The sequence below is a fragment of the Agelaius phoeniceus genome, chromosome 9 (assembly GCF_051311805.1).
Source record: "Agelaius phoeniceus isolate bAgePho1 chromosome 9, bAgePho1.hap1, whole genome shotgun sequence".
In the NCBI taxonomy this organism is placed as follows: Eukaryota; Metazoa; Chordata; class Aves; order Passeriformes; family Icteridae; genus Agelaius; species Agelaius phoeniceus.
In genome coordinates this window covers 23,105,596-23,126,392 of record NC_135273.1, presented here as the reverse complement: position 1 = coordinate 23,126,392, position 20,797 = coordinate 23,105,596, and the positions used below count along the sequence as shown (strand labels likewise).

The window sequence follows — 20,797 nt, the reverse complement described above, 5'->3', positions numbered from 1 at the left end:
GATCTCCATGTATGAACAGCAGCCACAGAAAGAAGATGGAGCTTTGTCAGAAGCACTGGCTGCCAATGGCCAGCTATAGGAATCACAGTTACCACTCAGGATGTCTTTTAGTCACTTCTGCAGCTGCTTCATTAGCCACAGCCCTTACAGAGAGGAATAAATTAAGAGGAAATTTACGGAATTCAAGATGCGGACATAATTTCCCAGGGAATATTTTTGAGACGTAACTAGAATTCAAAAATGTTAGCTACAAACTCAAGTTTCCATTTAATCTCTTTTTAATGAAGGTGCCCAAAGACATGAATCTACTTGGATGTGCCTACTCCTAACACTGATTTGTAAAAGTTAACTTATTGGAAAATATACCTGCTCAGAAGAAATTTTGCCAGCATTCATAGAAAAAATTATTAACTACTTCTATCTCATCTCTTAGCAGTACCAAAAACCCCATCCAAAAAAAGGTTCACTAGATCTTGTTTTGCTCAAATAGAAGCACATGAGCAGGAAGCATTCACAACAGGTATTTCAAACTTATTACATGAATCTAGTATCATCAACAGCTGTTACTGGACACTCTATTTCCTTTCTGTAAGAAAACAATGACATTAAAACTCTTCTTATGTAGGAACTGACCAAAACAATATGAACAAGTTAATTTCTTCTGATTGTTTCAAACAGATTTGATAGTGACCTACATACTTCAGTCCTTAAATGACACATTTTCTATCAATAGAAAGAACTCACATTGCCCATTCAGCTGACTGTTGGAACTGCAGTCTTCTCAAAGCATACTATGCCTAATTTATTTCAAGCCACTGTTGGTCAGCTTCATTTCTTCCCTTCAATATTTGTTCTCAAATATTGTTACTTGCTGGTCCCTAGACAAAACCACCTCATTGCACCCAGATGGTGCCAAATTTTGCCATCTCTTGCCTATCAAAGCTCTTTTTCTGTGCAGCCAGGACAGTCATCTCTGCTGCTATACAATTCTATACAATTTTGGGTCCTTCCTCAAGGACTCATTTTCCATGTTTTCACAGGAAAACATTTTTTGTCTGTGCAACTCCAACAAGCCCTGGTCATTGTAAACAGTGATTATTACAAGTCTTTCCACATATATCAACTTGAGATTGCTTGCCACCAGATTAATTTAGAAGTTTTTCTCCAAAATTCCTTCAACTTCTAATCCAGATTCCAGACTGTTGTTAAATAGATAAAATTCTTGATCCCGAAATGAAGACCAGACCAAGCAGGCAACAGTGACAAAGCTACTATCTCTAAATGATGCAATGTGCCAAGTTCAGCAGGAAATAAAAGGGTTCCTTCAGCTCACAATGGGGAAAAAAAGGGCAGATTCCAGTTCCACTTAATTGTTTTACCTCCCACAGGAAAGGGGATTAACCTGGAGTGTTCCCAGCATCACATGCGCATTAAACCTCTGAACTACAGAAAACCTGCTACACCTTGCTTCGACTGGAGTGCAGAGGCAAACACTGGCAGAGCAAAACTCACAGGAAGACCTGTGTACAACTCCCAACTGCTGAAGCATGAAGATTGCAATAATATGGCACCAAGTATAATCATTTCAATCCATCTGCTTCACAGCTACTGTACTACCCACAAAAACAAATCTGTATTAAATAAAATGTAAGACATTACAAAGCTGAAGGAAACCCTCAGTACTCAAATTCCAGAAATAATTTCTCGTGGAGGCAGACCCCCCCAGAGCAGTACCGCTTACTACATGAACTCAAAACATCAATCCTACACAAGGCACTGTGCCACGTACCTTCATGCAAGCACTTATTTACAGATCCTTTCTTGATTGCATAGAATTAAGGTAAGGAGGCTTCTGAAAAGAGCAACTAGAATTTGTGCCAGCAGTCTAGAGCTTTCAAGTAGTCAACATTTGGAAAACACTAACTCTATGGTCTTCACTGAAACAGATGGTTTCCATTGAATTCAAACCAAGAGTGAAACAAGCATATCACTTCACTTCTCAGCTCCTTCACAGAACTATTTTAAATGCGTGTCTTCAAAGAAATTCACCTCTTTGGCAGGGGACAATTTGGCCTCCTTTCAGCCCATTATATGAAAAATTGCTGTGTGTCTTCCTTGTATTTGTATTGCTGTGTTCACACCACCCCCTAGTGATTGTTCAATTCCACTGAACAGTGTCACTGCTCTCCCCTTTCATGCTGAACATGATATATGGGAAGGGTTTACTGCAGCACCCCAGCTCTTTGAGCTGTACAGCTAACAGTGTGATGCTGCTGAACACAGACAGCAGCAACCCCGCCAGCTCAAAACTCAAACTGAAGGCACTACAAGAGGCATTAAGTGCTTCAGCTATACTTAGCAGCCATACAAAAAGGACCTTCCAAACACCATTTGAACAAGAGCATGCCTGCCTCCAACACTGCCTGCTTGGAATTAGCTCCTACTACTACCTGTAGGAAGCTGTGGTTCACTTTAAATTGATAGTCAAAACAAGACTTGTTTAATTATCAACAGATTTTAATCCAGTGCAAATAGTACACCTATACTGAAATTCTCAAACTTTACAAAATGGTAGCTTTTGAATCAAAATTAAAAGGCAAACCAGTATTTTATTGACAGACTTTATTTGATGTTAAAGTCATGAGCAGCTTCTGCTTTCCAGAGTAATTCATTCTATACTTCTTCACAGAATGATGCTGCCTGTAAAGGAAAAAACACATCACTGACACACAATTAAAACAATTTTTACACTTGTACTTTTATAAAGCCTGAAAGACTGTTTCCCAAACAAGTAAGATGAACCACACTGCTCCTCTTGTAAGAGCATAAAGCTCAAAATTTCCCAGCACTGCCATGGCAATAAATGAGCCTAAATTATAGCAATTCTGCAGAAGAGATCAACAAGCTAGAACTGCTTTGACAGCTTTCTGTTTAAGACATTACACTCACTATATCAGCTCCCAGACAGACTGTTTAAGTTCCTTCCAACTGAGTCACTCAGGCCATTTGTAATAAAACCTGTTTTTTCTGGAGCAGTTATTGACCACAGCACTTATGTTCCTGCAGCAAAGATATAAAAATGTAGTCTGACTTGTCTGTAAGAGCATCCTGTCTGTAAGTATTTCACTTGAAATGACTACCTGTAAGAAAACAACATACATCTATTCCAAAAATAGGTATCGTGCTACTTCAATCTATTTTAGACAATAAAATTTAAACATCTATCCTCTTTAGCATACCTTCAAATGAAAAACAGTAAGACTAAACAATCAGCACCTTGGTAATAGTAAATCTGCAGTACGTAATGTATTATTTCAGTCTTTATACTGATCAGTTATTTCATGCAAGTCAAAGTCTCATAAGCTACCAACTCAGTTTTAAGTGCAAAAGTGATTTGTAAATATTCTTAACCTTAAACTCCTGCACTGGGTTCTGTGTCTGCAGAGGCAGCACAGTTTTTGCATAAGTGAACCTCAGAGTTGTTATCATAAGGAATGCACTGCTGAATGGCTGCCCTTACAAAGGATTCTGAAGGCATACCTGTTATCTGTTTTCCACCTGAAGGATGTTCATTTACTGAAAAAGAGAAAGAATCAATTAGTAAGAATTTTATCTAAATTCTACAACTGTAGAAAATTGAGCTTTGAGGGTTTTTACTGACACTCATGTGCTTTTTTCAATTAACCACATTGAAATGTGATAGCAAACCCTCCAAGTTTTGACTACTGCAGAGACAGAAGACTTAGATTTCACTTACTCCCTTAAACTCAACAGCTATTTAGAGCTTAACTAATGCTCAGAATGCAGCTGCCTGTTCAATTACACCTAGAGGCTACAATGGCTTCCAAGTGCTTATCCATCCACACTTCTGTTTGACAGCCCCACCTGTCAATGGCTGTCACAGCTACAGCTGTGACATTCAAGGGAGGGAGGGGATTTTTTTCCATTTCAGTATCACTATTTTGAATGCAAAGATCAGGTGAGGCACATCCACATATTCTTGCTCCAAATTTTAGCAAGCTCAGCAAGCTCTAGAGCCACATAATATATTAAATAACAAAATATTTGAAAATACTTCTCTTGAAACTGCAGGGAAAATAGAATGGGAATGCTGAAGTAGTGAGAAGTGAAAAGAAGCATCAAAGAAAACTTAACAAGACATCAGCATAGTCAGCTCTGATTTTTTCATGACTACATATGTAACTTTTAGAATATACACCTGCCTAAACATTTCTCAAAATCAAGTACTGACACATTTACAAGGTAAAATAATTCTCACAGATTCTGTAGGTGGACTCAGAAATGTATTCCAGGGCTCCTATTAATTCTTCCACACAGCTGTGATAAGGATGATGAACCATACCACATCATGATCTCTGAACATGCATTTCTGAAGACAAAGCTTAGTGTATTTCACAAATGTTTTTCTATAATGCAGCACAGATTTCTTCTCAAGTAAGTTGTTCAGGAAGTGCACAAAATAATTTATCTTAAGTGACAACACCAAGATGAACAAATCTGGTAAATGAGTCACATCTAACCCATGCATACTTATCAACTGAAAGATCATTTTAAAAGACATCAAAATATCTCTAATCAAAAGCACAGTTTACCTACTCCTAAGACTACACATTAGTTTGACAAGCACTTGATACAGAAGTCACATCTCCTACGTAACTACTAGAAGGCATGATGCTTGCCTTCAATTTCTCAACTGGTGATATGTTTCAAGAGCTTCTATGAACTGGACACCATTAATAATTCAAGTGAGTCATCTGATCACTTTTCATTAACACTCAAAACTAGCTACCTTTGGGTACAAAAATCTTAAAAGGAAGAAGTTGCTCCATACTACTGGGATTGATGCAACATGAAATGACTCCTTTGGCACTGACAGAAGTGTGTAACATTAGGTTTTACTACTAGTAGTAACATTAGGTGTTACTACTATATCAAAGGCTAATTTTGTGCCATAAACCGTTGTAGGACTTCATGATTAAAACAGCATTAAAGCACAAAGGAAGAAAGCGCCTAGTGTTTTCCAGCAGAGTAGTTCCCTGATCTATTGTCAGTAAGACTGGTTCCTTTCCATCCAGGGGTAACAAGAGCTTCACCTCCACATTTAACTACAAAATGTAATTCCACTGAGACTTCCAATTCCACTGTAATTTGCATGTTAACTTGGAATACTGCTGGGCAATAGTTAAATACAGTTTAATGCTGACAACTGTGCCATTTCCAAGCACCATCTCAAATGCATCAAGTGTGATGTGACTTAGCTTTCATGTACACGACTACTTTCACACAATGGTCAAGTTACACATGCAAGTGCACTGTACTACTTTGAATCAGATCCTGTGGTGACTGCACCAATGTCTCAGGTCAACAACATTGGGTTTCTTTTATTTCTTTTCACTGGGAATTATTTTCAAGTTGATTCACTAGTTTCAAAAAGTCTGGCCAAATTTTACTTCTAAGTCACACAAATAAAATTCATTATGTCATTAAGTGAACCCTCGTATGACAAATAAAAGTTTCAAACATGCATACAAGGCAGTACAGTGCTTCAAATAAAAGAATAGACACATTGCAGTGATGTGTAATTCAGGCACCAAATCCATGCTCATTTCCAGTACCTGCAGATACTTCATTTCTGATGGAGAGTTCCAAGAAAGTAGGAAAAAAGCAAAAGTGAAGATTACTAAAGTTCAAGATAACAAGGTATTTTCACAGCTACAGAACTAAGCATCAAAACCCATTACCCTCTCTCCCCTTGCTAAAACACCTGAAAAAAACCTCACTTGCCTGCACAGCTTATTCAATTTTTATCAGAAGACAGAACACTGTGAAGGAAAGTGACTGGCTTCCCACCCAACCTATTCCTCAGCTTTGGTTCTGTTTCATGATACAATAAATCTACCTCCCTCTAACCTGCCTGCATCAGGTTGTAACCACAGCCAAGTCTATCAGTCTGGCCTCACCAGAGGAAGACTCCACTACCTTGGCTATCAGTCCCTGAAACCCCAAGGCATTCTACCTTATCTTTATTTACACACTGTCCTCACTGCCTACACCACGCATCCTTAACACACTTACCTGGGTAAGGAACACCATACCAACAGTAACTTGGGGGAGTAAGCATTAGGGGTTTAGGCAGCCCGAGTAACAAGTGTTAAGATAATCTCAAGTGTGTATTGCGAGACTGAGTTATGTGATTAGAGCAACACTGTTAGATTTATGAAGTTTAACAGTGACACATAGGAAACAGTAATTTAGGAAGCATTGTTTCATGTCATATCAGCTAGGCTGGCAGCAGTGAGGAGCAAAACTAAGCTACTGAGCTGATGACAAGCTATATAACACACAGTTTACCTTCTGTTATCCAGTAGAATAGGTGAAAAAATGGAAGAAAAACAATGTTATTCTGTTGATGAATTCATAATCAACATTTCAAAAGCATATGCTCATTCTAGCTTCAAAGATATTCTCATCCTACCTTCTTGCCAGCACCAACATTTGCCTTGGCTGTGCCCCTGACTTTCTTCATTCTGTTCTTACGCTCTTTTCGCTGCTTCCTGGAAGTCTTCTTCTTTTCATACAAGCCGTGCTATTAAAAACAATTGAAAGTTGCTTTTAACATTGTTTCTCTACTAACAATTCTTGAAAAGTTCTATAGTTTCTGAAATGTTCAAATAAAGTTTATGTTTGAAATATTAACTAAGTAGTAAGATCATTAATTAATGAATAATTCAACATAGAATGTAAACATTGAAAAGGCACATGGATCAGCCCCATTTCTTATGCTTATTTTAGACTTCTAGCAATGTTTTATTAAAAGTTACTGCTAAACACCTCTGGTATTATCAGTTTTGCCTTCCCAATTCCCTAGTAATACAGAATAAAAACACACTTAGCCTATTTTGCAAATGCAGAAGTTAACATGTGCTATTTTAGGAGCTCTCACACAATTGTACTTTCACAAAACCTAAGTTTTTACACATGCAAATCCTGCTTTCAAGATACCAGAAAATAACATACCCTGGCAAGCCTGTGCTTTGGTTCGTTTTTCTTTGCATAGTCCAGGGAATCATAGATCATGCCAAAACCTGTTGTCTTGCCACCACCAAAGTGAGTTCTGAAGCCAAAGACGAAAATTACATCAGGGGTTGTCTTGTACATTTTCGCCAGCTTTTCCCTGATTTCTGTTTTGGGGACTGTAGCCTTCCCAGGATGAAGAACATCAATGACCTAAGAAAGAATTTAAACGAGTTGATAAAAGGTCAATATCCAGTACACAGCCCCAGCAGGTGCTACAGTCCCACCATGAGCTCAACATTTAAACTAACCCACCTTAGAAACATAAACTTATTCATTTGACACAAAAGCATTCACAAGTTTCTTGCTTCACTGAGTCATTTAAACTGAAAAACACCTTTAAAATCATTAAAGCCAATAGTAGATCCAAACCTGTCTCAATGGCACTAAGCCATGTTCTTACACCTACCTGTCTTTTAAATACCTCCAGGAAGGATGTCCTAAGCACTTCCCAGAGGAGCCTACTCCAATGCTTAATAATTCTTTTGGTGCAGAAATTTTCCTCAACATCCAGTCTCAAGCTGGTACAACTTCACCATCAAGACTTTTAAACACATTTAAACCCATATGTTCTTACACTTCCTTTTTTAAGAACTCTGGAGATTTTAAGGGCCCCATATTTATAGCAGCTAAACCTTCCAGCTCAGAACCACCGAACAAATAAATGCCATTTTCTGTAGTCTTTTACCATCTGCTTGCGCTGCAGAAGTCTGTTGGTCATGAACTTCCTGGTTCTGATGGTCACTGTGTCATTCTGCAAGAGAAAGCATTAAATAAAACAAAACAATAGCTACAAATGCAACAGAAACTCAATATAAGCATAAATAATGCACAGTACCACAATGGTCAGGAGCCACAGATACTGACAGTGAGCTCACAACCTAAGTGGGCTGGTCTTGGGCTACAGAAAGCACTTATAAAAAATACAGTGAGAAACTGATAAACTCATCCTGTTTCCAAACACCATAGTAACATACACACCTGCACTGCTATGAAAAGCTGACACAGCTTTTTGTAAAAGACATGGCTCGCAATCCCAAGTACTCAAACAATACAACACAAGTTTCCTTCCAAGCCTAAATGTTACTGCCTCTATGGCATCCCAGCCCTAAGCACAACAGAGTGCCCAATATTCCTTGAAAGGAAAAACAGGTCAGTGGGTACAAAAAAGCTTACCAATTTTTTTGAGTAAATTACAGACTTAGCACGGTACTTAGCGTGTTAGTACCTAACCTCAGAGTAAGGACATGGTAATGGGTAGAGGGGTAAAGGGCAGGGTGAAAAGGAAGTGAAGATATAGAACAAAGTAACTGACCAAGCATTGGAAGAGTAAAGAAGCTCTTCCTGACATTCAGGTGAAACTTCCTGGGCTCCAGTACTATTGCCTAGCACCACCAAGCAGAGCCTGGCTGCATCCTCTAATGCCCTCCTTCAAATACTGATAAACATAGGTAAGTCAGCCTTTCTGTCACCTCTTCTTGAGGTGAAGACATTCAGCTCTCTCAGCCTTTCCGCGTAAGAAAAATGCTCCAATTCCCCACTCATCCTCACTGCCCTCCACTGGAACCGCTCCAGGAGCTCCATGTCTGTCCTGGACTGAGAAGCCCAAACCTGGACACTACGCTCCAGGTACAGCCCCTCCAGGGCTGAGAAAAGAGAGCAGCTCTCTCCAGCTGCTGGCCACGCTCCCCCTAACGCAGTGGGGAAGTTTCTCTGAAAACCCAGCATAGCACAAAGTTTTCAGAGAAGAACAGCCGCACTAATCGCGGGTGTGACCCACAGCGGCCCCCGCAGAGGAGCAGCGCACGGGTGCCGCAGAACACGGGGCTGCTCTGACCGAGCACAGACACGGCGCGGCCCTCACCCCGCAGCTCGCTGCTGCCGGCGGGCACGAACGCACAGGGGCCCGGTCGCAGGATCCCAGGCTCAGTGTCCGCCATATCCCCGGGGGTGAGTACGGGCAGGCCGGGCCAACGTAGCGTAACGGTGCGAGAGCACGGCGGGGCAAGGATGGCGGCGGGGCAGGGTGGATGATTGGGCCCAGCCCAAGCACTCACCATGGCTGCGACCACGGCTCCTGCGACCGGAAGAGAAAAGGACCGGCGCCCCCCCACGGCCAATCATAAGGCGGCGCGCGAGTGTTTCCGGCAAAGGTGGAGTCATGCGTGGGGCCGCCCTTTTCAGAGCCAGGCCTGGGCGGAAATAGAGGCGGGCGTGGCCATCGTGTGCCCCATAAATCCGGGCGCGGAGGCAGTTCTGTGTTTTGATGGTGTTGGGATGAGTTCTGTGCGTGTTCGGTGGTACCCCTGGCCGAGCTCAGCTCTGCTGTGTGCTGTTTCTGTTTGCGGGCTGTGCGTCCTGGGGCTTCTGCCCGTGGTGATCTGTGGGTGCTGTGAGGACACTCAGAGCCACGGACTGAACGTGGTAGCGCAGTCTGGTTGAGGAGTTGCTTGGGGCTCCAGGAGTTGGGCTTTTCCAGCCTCGGCAAGAGACGACTGAGAGGGAGCCTCGTTCATATGCATAGACAGGGAGGGGTGTCAGAGAGCCGAGCTGGGCTCCGCTCCGTGGTGCCGGCTAATAGGCCAAGGGGTGGTGTGTCGGCGATGCTCCGGAAGTTCCCCCTGAACACGGGGAGCAGTTTCTTCGCTGTGCACTGAGCGCGCACGGGAGCAGGGTGCGGGTGTCTGTGCCTGTGGAGGGACCCTCTGGGGCGGTGTCCCCGAAGCGGCGGTGCCGACAGGGGGCGCTGCAGGCGGAGGCCGCGCTGACCGCCCCGGCCCAGTCCCCGCGTGCAGCCGCGTGGGCCCCGCCGCCGCCGCGATGGTGAAGGAGCAGTTCAGGGAGACCGATGTGGCCAAAAAAATGTGAGTGGGGGTCGTGCGGTGCCCGCGGGCTGAGGCGGGCAGCAGCAGAGTTGCGGGAGCAGAACTGCTGTAGCCGGAGCTGGCGGTGTTGGTGTAGAGGGCCGCGGTGGACAGCTCATGGCACGGCTGCTCCGCTCTCCGCTCTTAGGAGCGCTGGTGCGGGCTGGGGTCTGTCACACGGGTGGCTGTGCCTGTGTCCAGCTGGGAGTATGCCCAGGAAGGTCGATAAGTCCCTCAGATAAAAACCACCAAGTCACTGTAAAGCAGCTTTATTGTTTTTATAGTTATCTGACACGAATCTGTTTCAGAAACGTTGCGAATTAACCTAGCTACTTTTGTACTGTTTTAAAGTACTTTGGGGTCCTAAGAAGGGCAACGAAGCTGCTGAAGGAACACCAGCCCTAGGGGGGAGCGTTTGAGGGAGCTGTGGTGTTCAGCTTGGAGAAAAAGAGGCTCAGGGGAGACCTTATCACTTCTAAAACTATCTGAAAGGAGGCTGTAGCCAGCTAGGAATTGCTTTCTTCTCTCAGGCAACCAGTGACTGGATGAGAGGGCACAGCCTTAAGTTGTACTAGGAAAGGTTTAGCTTGGGCGTCAGGGAGAGCTTCTTCACAGAAGGGATGGTTAAGCATTGAATGGTCTGCCCAGGGAGGTAGTGGAGTCACCGACCCTGGAGGTGTTTAAGGAAAGCTCGGATGTGGCACACAATGCCATGGCCTAATTGACGAGGCAGTGTTTGGTCATAGGTTGAGTTCAGTGATCTCCGAGGTCTTTTTCAACCCTATTGGATCAGTGATACTTGCACGTAGGTGTGATTGTCATTATAAGCAGTTTTGCGTATGTATGTAAGCACATGTATATGTATTTATATATATATATCTACTTATTTATATGTCCCCATACATATATTTGAAATTTTCTGTCCTAGAAGCCACATCTGTTTTGGCATGAAATCTCCAGAAGAGATGCGTCAGCAAGCTCACATTCAAGTGGTCAGCAAGAATTTGTATAGTCAGGACAACCATCACTCTCCACTGCAGTATGGAGTACTGGACCATCGCATGGTGAGAACCTTTCTTTTGTTTTCTAGTCTCTTTCTGGGGAATTGATTAAGTGGTTAAAAAAAGATTGGGGTCACTGAAACGTACTGTTTGTCCGAAGTAAGTCCAAATGAGTCTTTACATGAATTTCATAAAATATTAGTTGCAGTGACAACTACTTTTTTCCCCACTTTTGGTGGGCAGGAATGCATTCTCTTGAGTCAGGAAGTTACTTTTCTACCAAAGTGCTGGGATACCCAGAGATGTGTGTCACCAAAATGCCACAAAGTAGATTAATGATCTGTACATCATTTGCAAGACCTGCCTGAGTCCAGGTCATTGGCATCAGCAGGGGCTGTGTGTAAAAACCATTTTTCTTGAGGGTCAGAGTGACTGTAATGCTATTGATGTGCTTCTTGTGTTGGGGAAAAGGAGTGGATCTGCTACTAAGATTCCTGACTAGCTTATAAACTGTTGTATTTTGTATCTATCCCATCAGTTACAGCTAACTTTTTTTTCTCTGTGTGTGTGTTCTCTTTCTCCCAAAGGGAACCAGTGAAAAAGACCGTCCCTGTGAAACCTGTGGGAAGAGTCTGGCTGACTGTTTAGGGCATTATGGGTACATTGACTTAGAACTACCATGTTTTCATGTTGGCTACTTCAAAGCTGTGATAGGCATCTTACAGGTAAACACGATTATGATTTGCTGTCAGCTTCTAGTCTAAAAAACGGAACTTTTGAGAAAAGATGATGCTTGAAAGTGGTTGAGAAGGCCAAAATAAGGTTGCATAATGAACCTTTGTGTACATTTCCTTTTGCAAAATACATGTATTTAAAGACTAGTCTTAGTGATGTTGTGTGCAATCTCAGACCAAAAATTTAATCTATTATTTTTCTGCAGTTTGATTTAAATATATGCAGGATAATTTGCCTTTCAGAACATCCAGATAAATCAAAACTCTGTTTGCTTTATATGAATTTTTAAGACCCTGCAGAGCTTAGATGAAGATTTGCCTCATTGACTGTGTTTTTCTCATGTGGTTTTTAATATGTATGTGAGTTGGTCTTCCAATCAAGACAGTGGTATCTCATTCAAAGAAATGCACTGTGTTGAAGATCTTAAGCTGTGGTTCAAGAGGTTGCATCTCTGAATGTGTCTCTGAAACGAGTGTGTTTATACACGTTTACCTTTAAGATGATCTGCAAAACCTGTTGCCGCATCATGCTGTCAGTGGAAGAAAAAAAGCAGTTTTTAGATTACCTAAAACGACCTGGCCTTACTTATCTTCAGAAGAGAGGGCTGAAAAAGAAAGTGTCTGAGAAGTGCCGAAAGAAAAACACTTGTCCTTATTGTGGGGCCTTTAATGGTGAGTATCAACATGAGCAGTTTGTGAAGTTATCTGCTCTGGTGGTGTTCACCTTGATGGCTGTGGTAGGATCCAAATCTTGAATATGCTTGTTCATTGCATGGCTAAGTGGGTGTTCTCTCTGGCCTTCATTAAGAAACAGGTAATGGCATTTTTAGAGCCAGACACATGCTTGTTAACCTCATTTGTGTGGATACAGACATTTTCCTAGTTGCTTGTAGTATTTCATGTTTCATGTAGTAACCAATATTTGATACTTCAACAATGACAAAAACCCCCCTTTTAATGTGTTTTTAAAAATGTTGGGAGCTATTGGCAATGATGAATATATTCATATAGAAGCATTGATAGCATTTGTAATTTTGAGTGAGCATCATTTTTCATCATCAAATTAAATTATCTTAAGATTATTGCTTCTTTAGGGCAGAGTATTTTTGTAAGAGTTTGTATGTGGTTTTTGAAATAGGCCTTGGTTTTTTTCCACTTACTCTGTTCACATGCTACTGCTGTTTAAGGACTTGGTCTATTACAGGTTTATAGTAGACAGTTAATCCATAACTTAACTTCTAAGTTCTAACCCTGAAAATTGTGGGTTCTTTGTTGAAATGTTCAACAACTCAATAAAAGGAGAGCTTCTTTATCGTAGGTGCCCTGTCTACACATAAGGGCCATAAACAGTGGGCATTCAGGCAAGTTACATGATGGGTCAGAATACTTCAGGGAAACAAATTGAGCATTTGGACTTGCCTGTGGAAGTTTCATGAGTCGTGTTACCTGTGTGACATGAAAATATTTATCATATTTTTCTGGTAATTCACTTCCAAAATTACTTCAGAAGATACTGGTAAGATACATAAATGGCACTTCTTAGTCCTGTTTTTAGTGGGAACTTCTACTTTAAAAATATCTGCTGTGAATGAGGTGAAGCTGAGTTAAAGGTGTGGGCTAAACCACCTACTTTCAGCCTCAGAGGCTCCCCCATCATGTAGGTATACCAAGCCATCCATATAAAAAGTATAACTTGGTTGTCCTTTTGTTGTTCTTTGAGTTTAGGAAGCTGGTTAACAAAGCTGATCAAGTTGTAATTTGTTCTTGTGTTTACTGAAGGTTTAGCTTGTTTTGGAACTGTAACTTGCTTAAGTTTTGGTGGTGTTTTGCATTTTTGTTATTTTTGAAATAAGATCCCATGGCAATTGATATTTAATTCCTTGCAGGAACTGTGAAGAAGTGTGGTTTGTTGAAGATAATACATGAAAAGTACAAGACAAATAAGAAAGTTGTAGATCCAGTGGTATCCACTTTTCTCCAGTCCTTTGAAACTGCCATTGAATATAACAAAGAAGTAGAACCCTTACTGGGAAGAGCTCAGGTGAATTTTACTGTAACCTATGTCTTTTGCTGTTTTTTGTGCATGAAATAAACACCTTAAAGGCTTGCAATGTATCAGCTAAAGTCTTGTGATGATACAAGAGTTTTGTATGTCAAAATATACAATGTGAAGAATGTTTGTATCCAGTACAATAATGTTAATTTGCTAAAATTAGAAATTTAGTACATTAGCATGTTCTGGTACACTATTACCTGCCTGTAAAGGAAGGGGTGTTCTTAGTGTCTTGTGCTTCTATAAACTAGACCAGGAAGAAGAAACACAGGTCCATATAAAGTTTCTCTGTATATGTAGGTTCCCTGTAACTCCCAATCTAAATTCCGATACACACTTTTTTTTTGCAGAAATTCTTATTAATGTTGAGAAAAAAAGAGCAGACTTAATTTGCTAACTTTTTGTTTCATTAACTTTTCATTGGATGCACTTTTGTTTCCTTCTGCTCTTAGCAAGCTGGAAAGATCTCCAGGTACATACTTGGAAAGAAAAAGTAGTGAATGCAGCAGTAGCTGTACTAAGACAAGAGAAATATCTAGGTAGTACTGTAATCATGTGGTTTTTTTACTGAAATGAATACAATGTACTGTGAGCTTGTTGTAGGACATTGAGTTGCTTCCTTTATTGACAGTCAAATACTCTCCATTAACTCTTGAGACAGAAGAGCAACACACTAGGAAGTAAACATGCATGTATAAGGAAAAAATGGAAGGAAAGAATATATAGCAAGTTAACATTTGAGATGCTAAAAACATCAGTTCAGAATAAATTATCCAAAACATAGTTGGGTTTGCATGATTAGTTGTCTATTTGCCTTTGAAAATGGCTATTTCTGAACATCAATAAAATAAGGGGAGGAGGGAAGCATTGAAACTTGACATGATGGCTTCTTCTCCCCATTTTCCCAATGGATTTTGTAGGAAAATTTGAATCCTTTGGTAGTATTGAACCTCTTTAAAAGAATCCCAGTGGAAGACATTCCTCTGCTTCTAATGAACCCACAAGCAGGTAAACCTTCAGATTTGATCCTCACCCGACTCCTGGTGCCTCCACTGTGTATCAGACCCTCTGTGGTGAGCGATTTGAAGTCTGGCACTAATGAGGACGATTTGACAATGAAACTGACCGAGATCATTTTCCTCAATGATGTGATAAAAAAGGTGAGTTGACCTTTGCTCTCTGAGACTGCTGCCTTCAGCAAGACTTGTGTGGGACTGAATATGGCAAGTGGGTTTGCTGCTTACAGTCTGGTGCTGTATTTCTGTGTCATTTGGCATTTTACTGAAAGAGAGGAGCAGCTTATTTCAGCTGGGACTGGCTGAGTGGCTGCTTGCAGCGTAGGACCTGCTGGAGGTCTGCTGGGTTCTTATGAGAAATGTTCTTTCATTTCAGCTCTGGTCTGTTAACTCTTATTTTAATTGTTTCTTTTTTTCCCCTCTCCCATGACTGTCACACTTTTTGCTTAGTTACATACAATGAAAATATTACACCTATTGATTTGTGGGGTTTTTTTCTTGTAGACCTTCCTCTTTTCTTACATTTTGTGCTTTCTTTATTCCACCATCGGATCTTGAGAAATCAGGTTTCATTTAGCATAGCCATCAAATTGAGACTAAAAGATGATTTGACATTTTATCATTTGCTTAGAAGAGCACTTCTACCAGAAAAATACTTTTCACACTTTTCAAAACTATTCCTTTGTCAGGCAGACAAAATGAGTTGAGTACTAACTCTTCCATGATTGAAAAACTATTAACTACTGATTTTCTTGTCAGTTAAGTTATATTAGCTTAAGTGGATTGGGAGAAATGTAATTAAAAGCAATACCTAATGTGGGATCTCAGCACATCGTTCCCGATGTCCAGAGATGCCAGGAGAACCCTTGGGGGTCTCGAAAACCCTGGAATGTTGCCAAGAGTGTTTGGTGGCTTGATTTTGATCCATCCACAGAAGTAACAAGAGTCTGAGGACAAGAGAATCGCCTCAGAGTACAAGGTGTAAAAGAGACACATTTAGAGGGTGAGATATAGATTTTAAGGTTTTTGGTACAGGGGGGTTATGGAGACAAGATGGAGAGATCGGGGCGTGTCTTGTCCTTCTTCTTTCTTCTTCTTGTCCTCCATCTCCTGTGATGATGTTGGCACTTAGAGATTGGTTTCTAGTGAAGGTGCACTTGCCAACATGGGCAAAAAGCATTGGGAAATAAAGGTAAATATTGTATACGTAGGTTTTAGTATAAAAAGACATGACCGCCCCGTGGGTGGTCAGAGAGTGCCTGTGACTGCCTGCAGATCAGACCTCTGTTGGGCAGACAGAAAATTTTTGTAGATAAGAAATAATAAACAACCTGAAGACCGAAAGCTGAAGAGTCCAGACTCGTCCTTTGCATCGCGCCCACCAAAGAACCACTCTACCCGTGTCGGGGCAGAGACAGACAGCCGGACCCGACAACCTAATTTTGTGAGCATTTGTTCAAAGCCCATGTTAGTCAAAAGACTTATCTTTTTTGCTGGGTTGCCTTGTGATGTGCCTTATGCTATAGTAATATGCATCATCTCACAAAGTTATTTTCCCTTTTTCATTGCCATTGATGCGAGTTTCATGATATCATTTGCAAAGGAAGAGTTGTACTCATAACAGAAAATTTCTTGTGTAGTTTAATATATGTTATATTTATTTTCTGAATTGGATTACTATTTTGTTTAGCATAGGATATCAGGAGCCAAAACACAGATGATTATGGAAGACTGGGATTTTCTTCAACTGCAGTGTGCCCTGTACATTAATAGTGAGCTCTCTGGTATACCCCTCAACATGGCACCTAAAAAATGGACCAGAGGTTTTGTTCAGAGACTTAAGGGAAAGCAAGGTTTGTTTAAAAAATTGCTTTTAATTATTTTTTTAATAATTGAACCACAAATCTTTGCTATTGCCAAGTCTCCTTCTGCTACTGCTGTGTTGCACCTCAGTGCTGTACCTTAAATGATGTTCTAATGTACCGTCTTAACACGTAACATATTGAAAACTATTTTTATTTAAAGAGTTTCAACTATTTTGTTTTGTTAGGTCGGTTTAGAGGCAATCTGTCTGGAAAGAGAGTGGATTTTTCTGGCAGAACAGTCATTTCACCTGATCCAAACTTGAGAATAGATGAAGTAGCAGTGCCTATTCATGTTGCTAAAATATTGACCTTTCCTGAAAAGGTAAGTTGTGTAGGACTCAAGAGGTTTCTCTTATTGGTGTTTTTTTTTTCCCCAGGTCAGATCTCAGTGTTGTTTCTTTACTCACTCTAAAAGGGAGTGAATGTACTGCATTATGTTGGAAATGCCATTCCTTGATGCTTTGCCAGTTCTCTTGCTGCTGACAAATAATGATCTGTAGTACTGGATATAGGCAAGTGCTGACAAGATGTGGTTTAAGGAGTGACATCTCTAGAACTAACAGTTTTGCTTCATATTTTTTCAATTCATTCATAGATTTGTATAAAGGAGTGGTTGGGTACTTTATTTCTAAGATTCCATCCCAGATTTTTAATTTAATTTCCCTCTGATAATTCTGCTCTAAGATAGGCTGATGTTTTTCTGCTCTATTCCTTCCTGCAAGTTCCCCTCAGCAGCTGGAGGCTGTGTAAGGGGATTGTCAGTTGAGCCTAAAACTTGAGAACACAAAAGCCACCTGTAAAAACAAGATCCTGAAACATGTTCTGCTTGCTTCTGATTGAAGTCTTTATGCAACAGGTGAACAAAGCAAATATTAATTTTATGAGGAAACTTGTCTGCAATGGTCCTGATGTTCATCCTGGAGCAAACTTCATACAGCAAAGGCACACCCAAATGAAAAGGTATTGTGCTTATCTGTAATGATTTACTTTTTATTTCTCCCCATCAACTTGTTCTTGTTGGTGTGTGAAGGCAGTTATATCTGCAGGGATTAAAATTTATTTTTAGAATCTTTCATAAAGGGCAGTAGAATTGTCTTCATGTTCTCAGGTTTAAAGTATGAATTTTTAAAATACTCTCTTGCATTTAAACTGAAGTGCACGTACTAATGATGTTGAACTGCAGTTAGGCTCAGTCATAAAAGAACATAAATCCATCTTAGTTGAAGTGGAGGATGTAGTACAGACACAAGGGGAAACAGGTGGTTTTCATGTGAGAGCTAATCTAAAGTCAGTTTATATGTAGGAAGGAGGGGTAATACATGAGTGAAAGTTCCTATACTCTGATACAATGAAATAAATTCTGTGCATTTACAAATTGATTATTTTCTTACTTAATGTTTAATCACTGTAGCTTTGACTAATGTCAAAATACAGTCATTCCTTAAAATAGCAGTGACTGATGTTCAGTCCACACCAGTTTCATTTTTTAGTTATTACAATACAAATACTCTATGATTTAATGGAAAAGTTGGCATTATAAACACAGAATTAATTTTTAGTTGTCTTTGTTTAGTGTCTGTATCTTCTGACTGCGTTGTTCTCTCTTCCTATGAAGATTTTTGAAGTACGGGAACCGAGAGAAGATGGCCCAGGAGCTGAAGTTTGGTGACATTGTGGAGCGCCATCTGATCGATGGTGACATCGTCCTGTTCAACAGGCAGCCCTCTCTGCACAAGCTGAGCATCATGGCCCACATTGTGAGTGCACACAGGCTGGCACAGACAGTGCAGCCTGCAATACCAGGCACTTGGCCTTGATGGTGTTTCTTACACAAGCACAAATAAACAGCTCCTGCTGAAACAGTGTGTGGAGCAAGGATGAATGCAGTGCAGCTGTGCCCGTGCATGGGAATTGATGTGTACCCAGGCAGGCCCCTGTATGCACACTTCTTCCAAGAGCCATAATTGACCTTGCTATCTCTTCTTGTGTGAGCATTTCATTTTCCTGGAGTTGATGTGATCTCTACAAAGTATGTTGTCTTATGTCTTATGGGCTTTTTATAAATATTTCATTATGAAAGTTATTAGCTACATTTCTGTAATATAGTGTGAATACAATTTCTGTCAGTTCCTGTTGAGTTAAATCCTATAATCAGGAATTTTGATTCTTTTTTTTAATGAAAAAGGAAGCACTTGAGCATGGCTTTTTTTTAGCCATGCTTGACTGTGTGCATAATTTTTTTTTTTCCTCTTCTAGGCTAGAGTAAAACCTCATAGGACATTCAGGTTCAATGAATGTGTCTGTACACCATACAATGCAGACTTTGACGGAGATGAGATGAACCTTCACCTTCCTCAGACAGAAGAAGCAAAAGCAGAAGCACTTGTTTTAATGGGGGTGGGTAGATAAAATGCTCTCATATTGGGGTTTGGCTGGGGACAGATGGGCTGAGTCCTTTAGTTCTTAACTTGGATGTGAAATCTGAATTACTGTCAAGATCAGTGGGTGAGGATAATGTACAACTTTGAAGCTGCCTGGGAATGCTGAAAAACCCACTTCAGAGTAGATTAGGACTGTTAGACCCTGGTAATCTAATAGCTTTAGGTCTAACATTTGGGGAAAATCTAGTGTAGGTAGATGTCATCAGTATGTTTCTGCCTAGCTGTCCTTAGAGATTGCTACCAGGGTAGCTCTGTTACCAGCAGATCCATCATTTGCTTCTGGTCTGACAGCCTGGGAATTGCAGTTAGATGGACCAGCTGGAAATGAGGTGGTGATACTGGGCTTGTACTGGAGAATGCAGCTTCCCAGAGTGGGGAGCTTCTTCATAGAGTGGGGTCAAAAAGGGAGAAGGGAGGGAAGATAACTAAGGATCTGGTGGTTACAAGCTTTGATCTGTGGTGTGAGTCAGTTGCAGCAAGCTGAGGGTTTACCAATCCATTGCTCCTTTAGGGTTACCAAATGTTGCTCTCAGTTCAGGTGTACCCATCCAATTGTTGGCTGCAGCCTGTTGGAGCTCACTGAACTGACTTGTGAGCTTAAGAAGAACACCCCCAAGTGATTCAGGTCTATGTGGGAATGGGTTCAGGCAAACCTGCTCCATGGGTGGGGGTGATGAACTGGAGCAGTAGTTTGAGTAAAACATAAGATCATGGGGCTCGAGGTGGCTTGATTGTTACCCATCAGGAGGGATTACACCACTTGCAGTATTCCAGTTCATCTCTATAGTGAATGTAACACCTCTTGTCCTTTCCCCTGTTCTCAAAGCTAGCTTGTCTTCCCTTCCTTGTCCTACCAAAACATATCAAGTTGTTTGCCACTTCTGTTTGGAAACAGAATATGCCATTTTCAGTAACTTCTCTCAGACTATTCCTTACCTGTCAGTAGATGTGCATGGATGGAAGTGAACTGCAACTTCTGACTTCGTTTTTCCATCTTTTTGAAGAAAGCTGTAGTTCAGTTTAGAATAAGCTTTGACCATATCACCATGAAATAAATGTCTTATATGGTGGGCTCCATTTTAAATAGCCAATGGAATATCAGTGTCTTCAAATGCATAATCTTTTTGTGTCATGCAGACTAAAGCAAACTTGGTAACACCTAGAAATGGAGAGCCTCTTATTGCTGCTATTCAAGATTTCCTCACAGGTGTGTATGAGCTTATTTCAGAGCTGTGTGATTTAACAGTTGTTCCTTCAGAATCACTTCCCTTTTTCAGAATTTTTCTATATTAATTAAAAACTTCCTCCTTTCACAAGTCAAAAGTGACATAATTAAATAAGACCCTTCTTTTCCTGAAAGATCATGATGCTCTCAGAGTTATTTCTGATGTTGTCTACCTTTGTAGCTGCTGTTATTCCTACCTTGGAGTGTGTTTTTCTGCAAATGAGTGTTTGAGGTCTTTGTCTGCATTCAGTAGACAATGTAAACTGCTTATGATTATGCTAGAGGAATTGATTTCACTCAATAACTATTAGCTTTAACCTCCAGTATGTACCTTCAATGTCTTTAATGCTTTAGGAAATGTTCAATGAATATAAGGAAGAAAGTGTACAAAAATAAGTGCTGAGGCCTTGTTTCACATAGGAAATAGAGTCTGAGATCAAGAGAGTAAGTTATAGAAATAGACTGTTTGTAATTTTTAGACATTTAGTGTGGCGTAATTAAAC

The 20,797-nt window shown here is 40.7% G+C and overlaps 2 protein-coding genes across 5 annotated transcripts in view; one reads left to right on the top strand and one right to left on the bottom strand.

Annotated features, from left to right (window-relative positions):
• Positions 1-2,605: 2,605 nt before the first annotated feature.
• RPS24 (ribosomal protein S24) lies at positions 2,606-9,237 on the bottom strand. 3 transcript variants are annotated; one of them, XM_054637811.2, is made up of 7 exons: positions 9,153-9,237; positions 7,784-7,849; positions 7,039-7,248; positions 6,497-6,607; positions 5,637-5,653; positions 3,541-3,576; positions 2,606-2,700 (listed from the first exon to the last, which is right to left on the bottom strand). In XM_054637811.2, exons 1-5 carry the CDS (start codon positions 9,153-9,155, stop codon positions 5,648-5,650), a joined length of 396 nt encoding a protein of 131 aa, XP_054493786.1. In that variant the 5' UTR covers positions 9,156-9,237; the 3' UTR covers positions 2,606-2,700; positions 3,541-3,576; positions 5,637-5,647. The 3 variants fall into 3 exon arrangements, with proteins under 3 accessions (XP_054493786.1, XP_054493787.1, XP_077039386.1); XM_054637812.2 differs by lacking the exon at positions 5,637-5,653 and having other exon boundaries at positions 9,153-9,236; XM_077183271.1 differs by lacking the exons at positions 2,606-2,700; positions 3,541-3,576; positions 5,637-5,653 and adding an exon at positions 5,833-6,375.
• Positions 9,238-9,328: 91 nt separating this feature from the next.
• Positions 9,329-20,797, top strand: part of POLR3A (RNA polymerase III subunit A) — a 33,320-nt gene continuing 21,851 nt past the window's right edge. Inside the window, exons 1-12 of one of the 2 annotated variants that reach the window (XM_054637808.2) lie at positions 9,329-9,959; positions 10,888-11,023; positions 11,548-11,685; positions 12,195-12,366; positions 13,581-13,735; positions 14,668-14,907; positions 16,454-16,616; positions 16,814-16,950; positions 17,485-17,588; positions 18,244-18,385; positions 18,885-19,025; positions 20,207-20,276. In XM_054637808.2, the coding sequence (XP_054493783.2) occupies positions 9,916-9,959; positions 10,888-11,023; positions 11,548-11,685; positions 12,195-12,366; positions 13,581-13,735; positions 14,668-14,907; positions 16,454-16,616; positions 16,814-16,950; positions 17,485-17,588; positions 18,244-18,385; positions 18,885-19,025; positions 20,207-20,276 (1,642 nt within the window). In that variant the 5' untranslated portion in view covers positions 9,329-9,915. The remainder of the gene's footprint in view (positions 9,960-10,887; positions 11,024-11,547; positions 11,686-12,194; positions 12,367-13,580; positions 13,736-14,667; positions 14,908-16,453; positions 16,617-16,813; positions 16,951-17,484; positions 17,589-18,243; positions 18,386-18,884; positions 19,026-20,206; positions 20,277-20,797) is intronic. The other variant, XM_054637809.2, reaches the window with a different exon arrangement.

Coding starts and splice junctions, on each gene's coding strand:
- RPS24 (XM_077183271.1), bottom strand. Junction 7,249..7,783: donor TTCTGCAGCGCAAGCAGATG/GTAAAAGACTAC, acceptor ATTCTTTCTTAG/GTCATTGATGTTCTTCATCC. Junction 6,376..6,496: donor ATGTTGGTGCTGGCAAGAAG/GTAGGATGAGAA, acceptor ACTGGATAACAG/AAGGTAAACTGTGTGTTATA.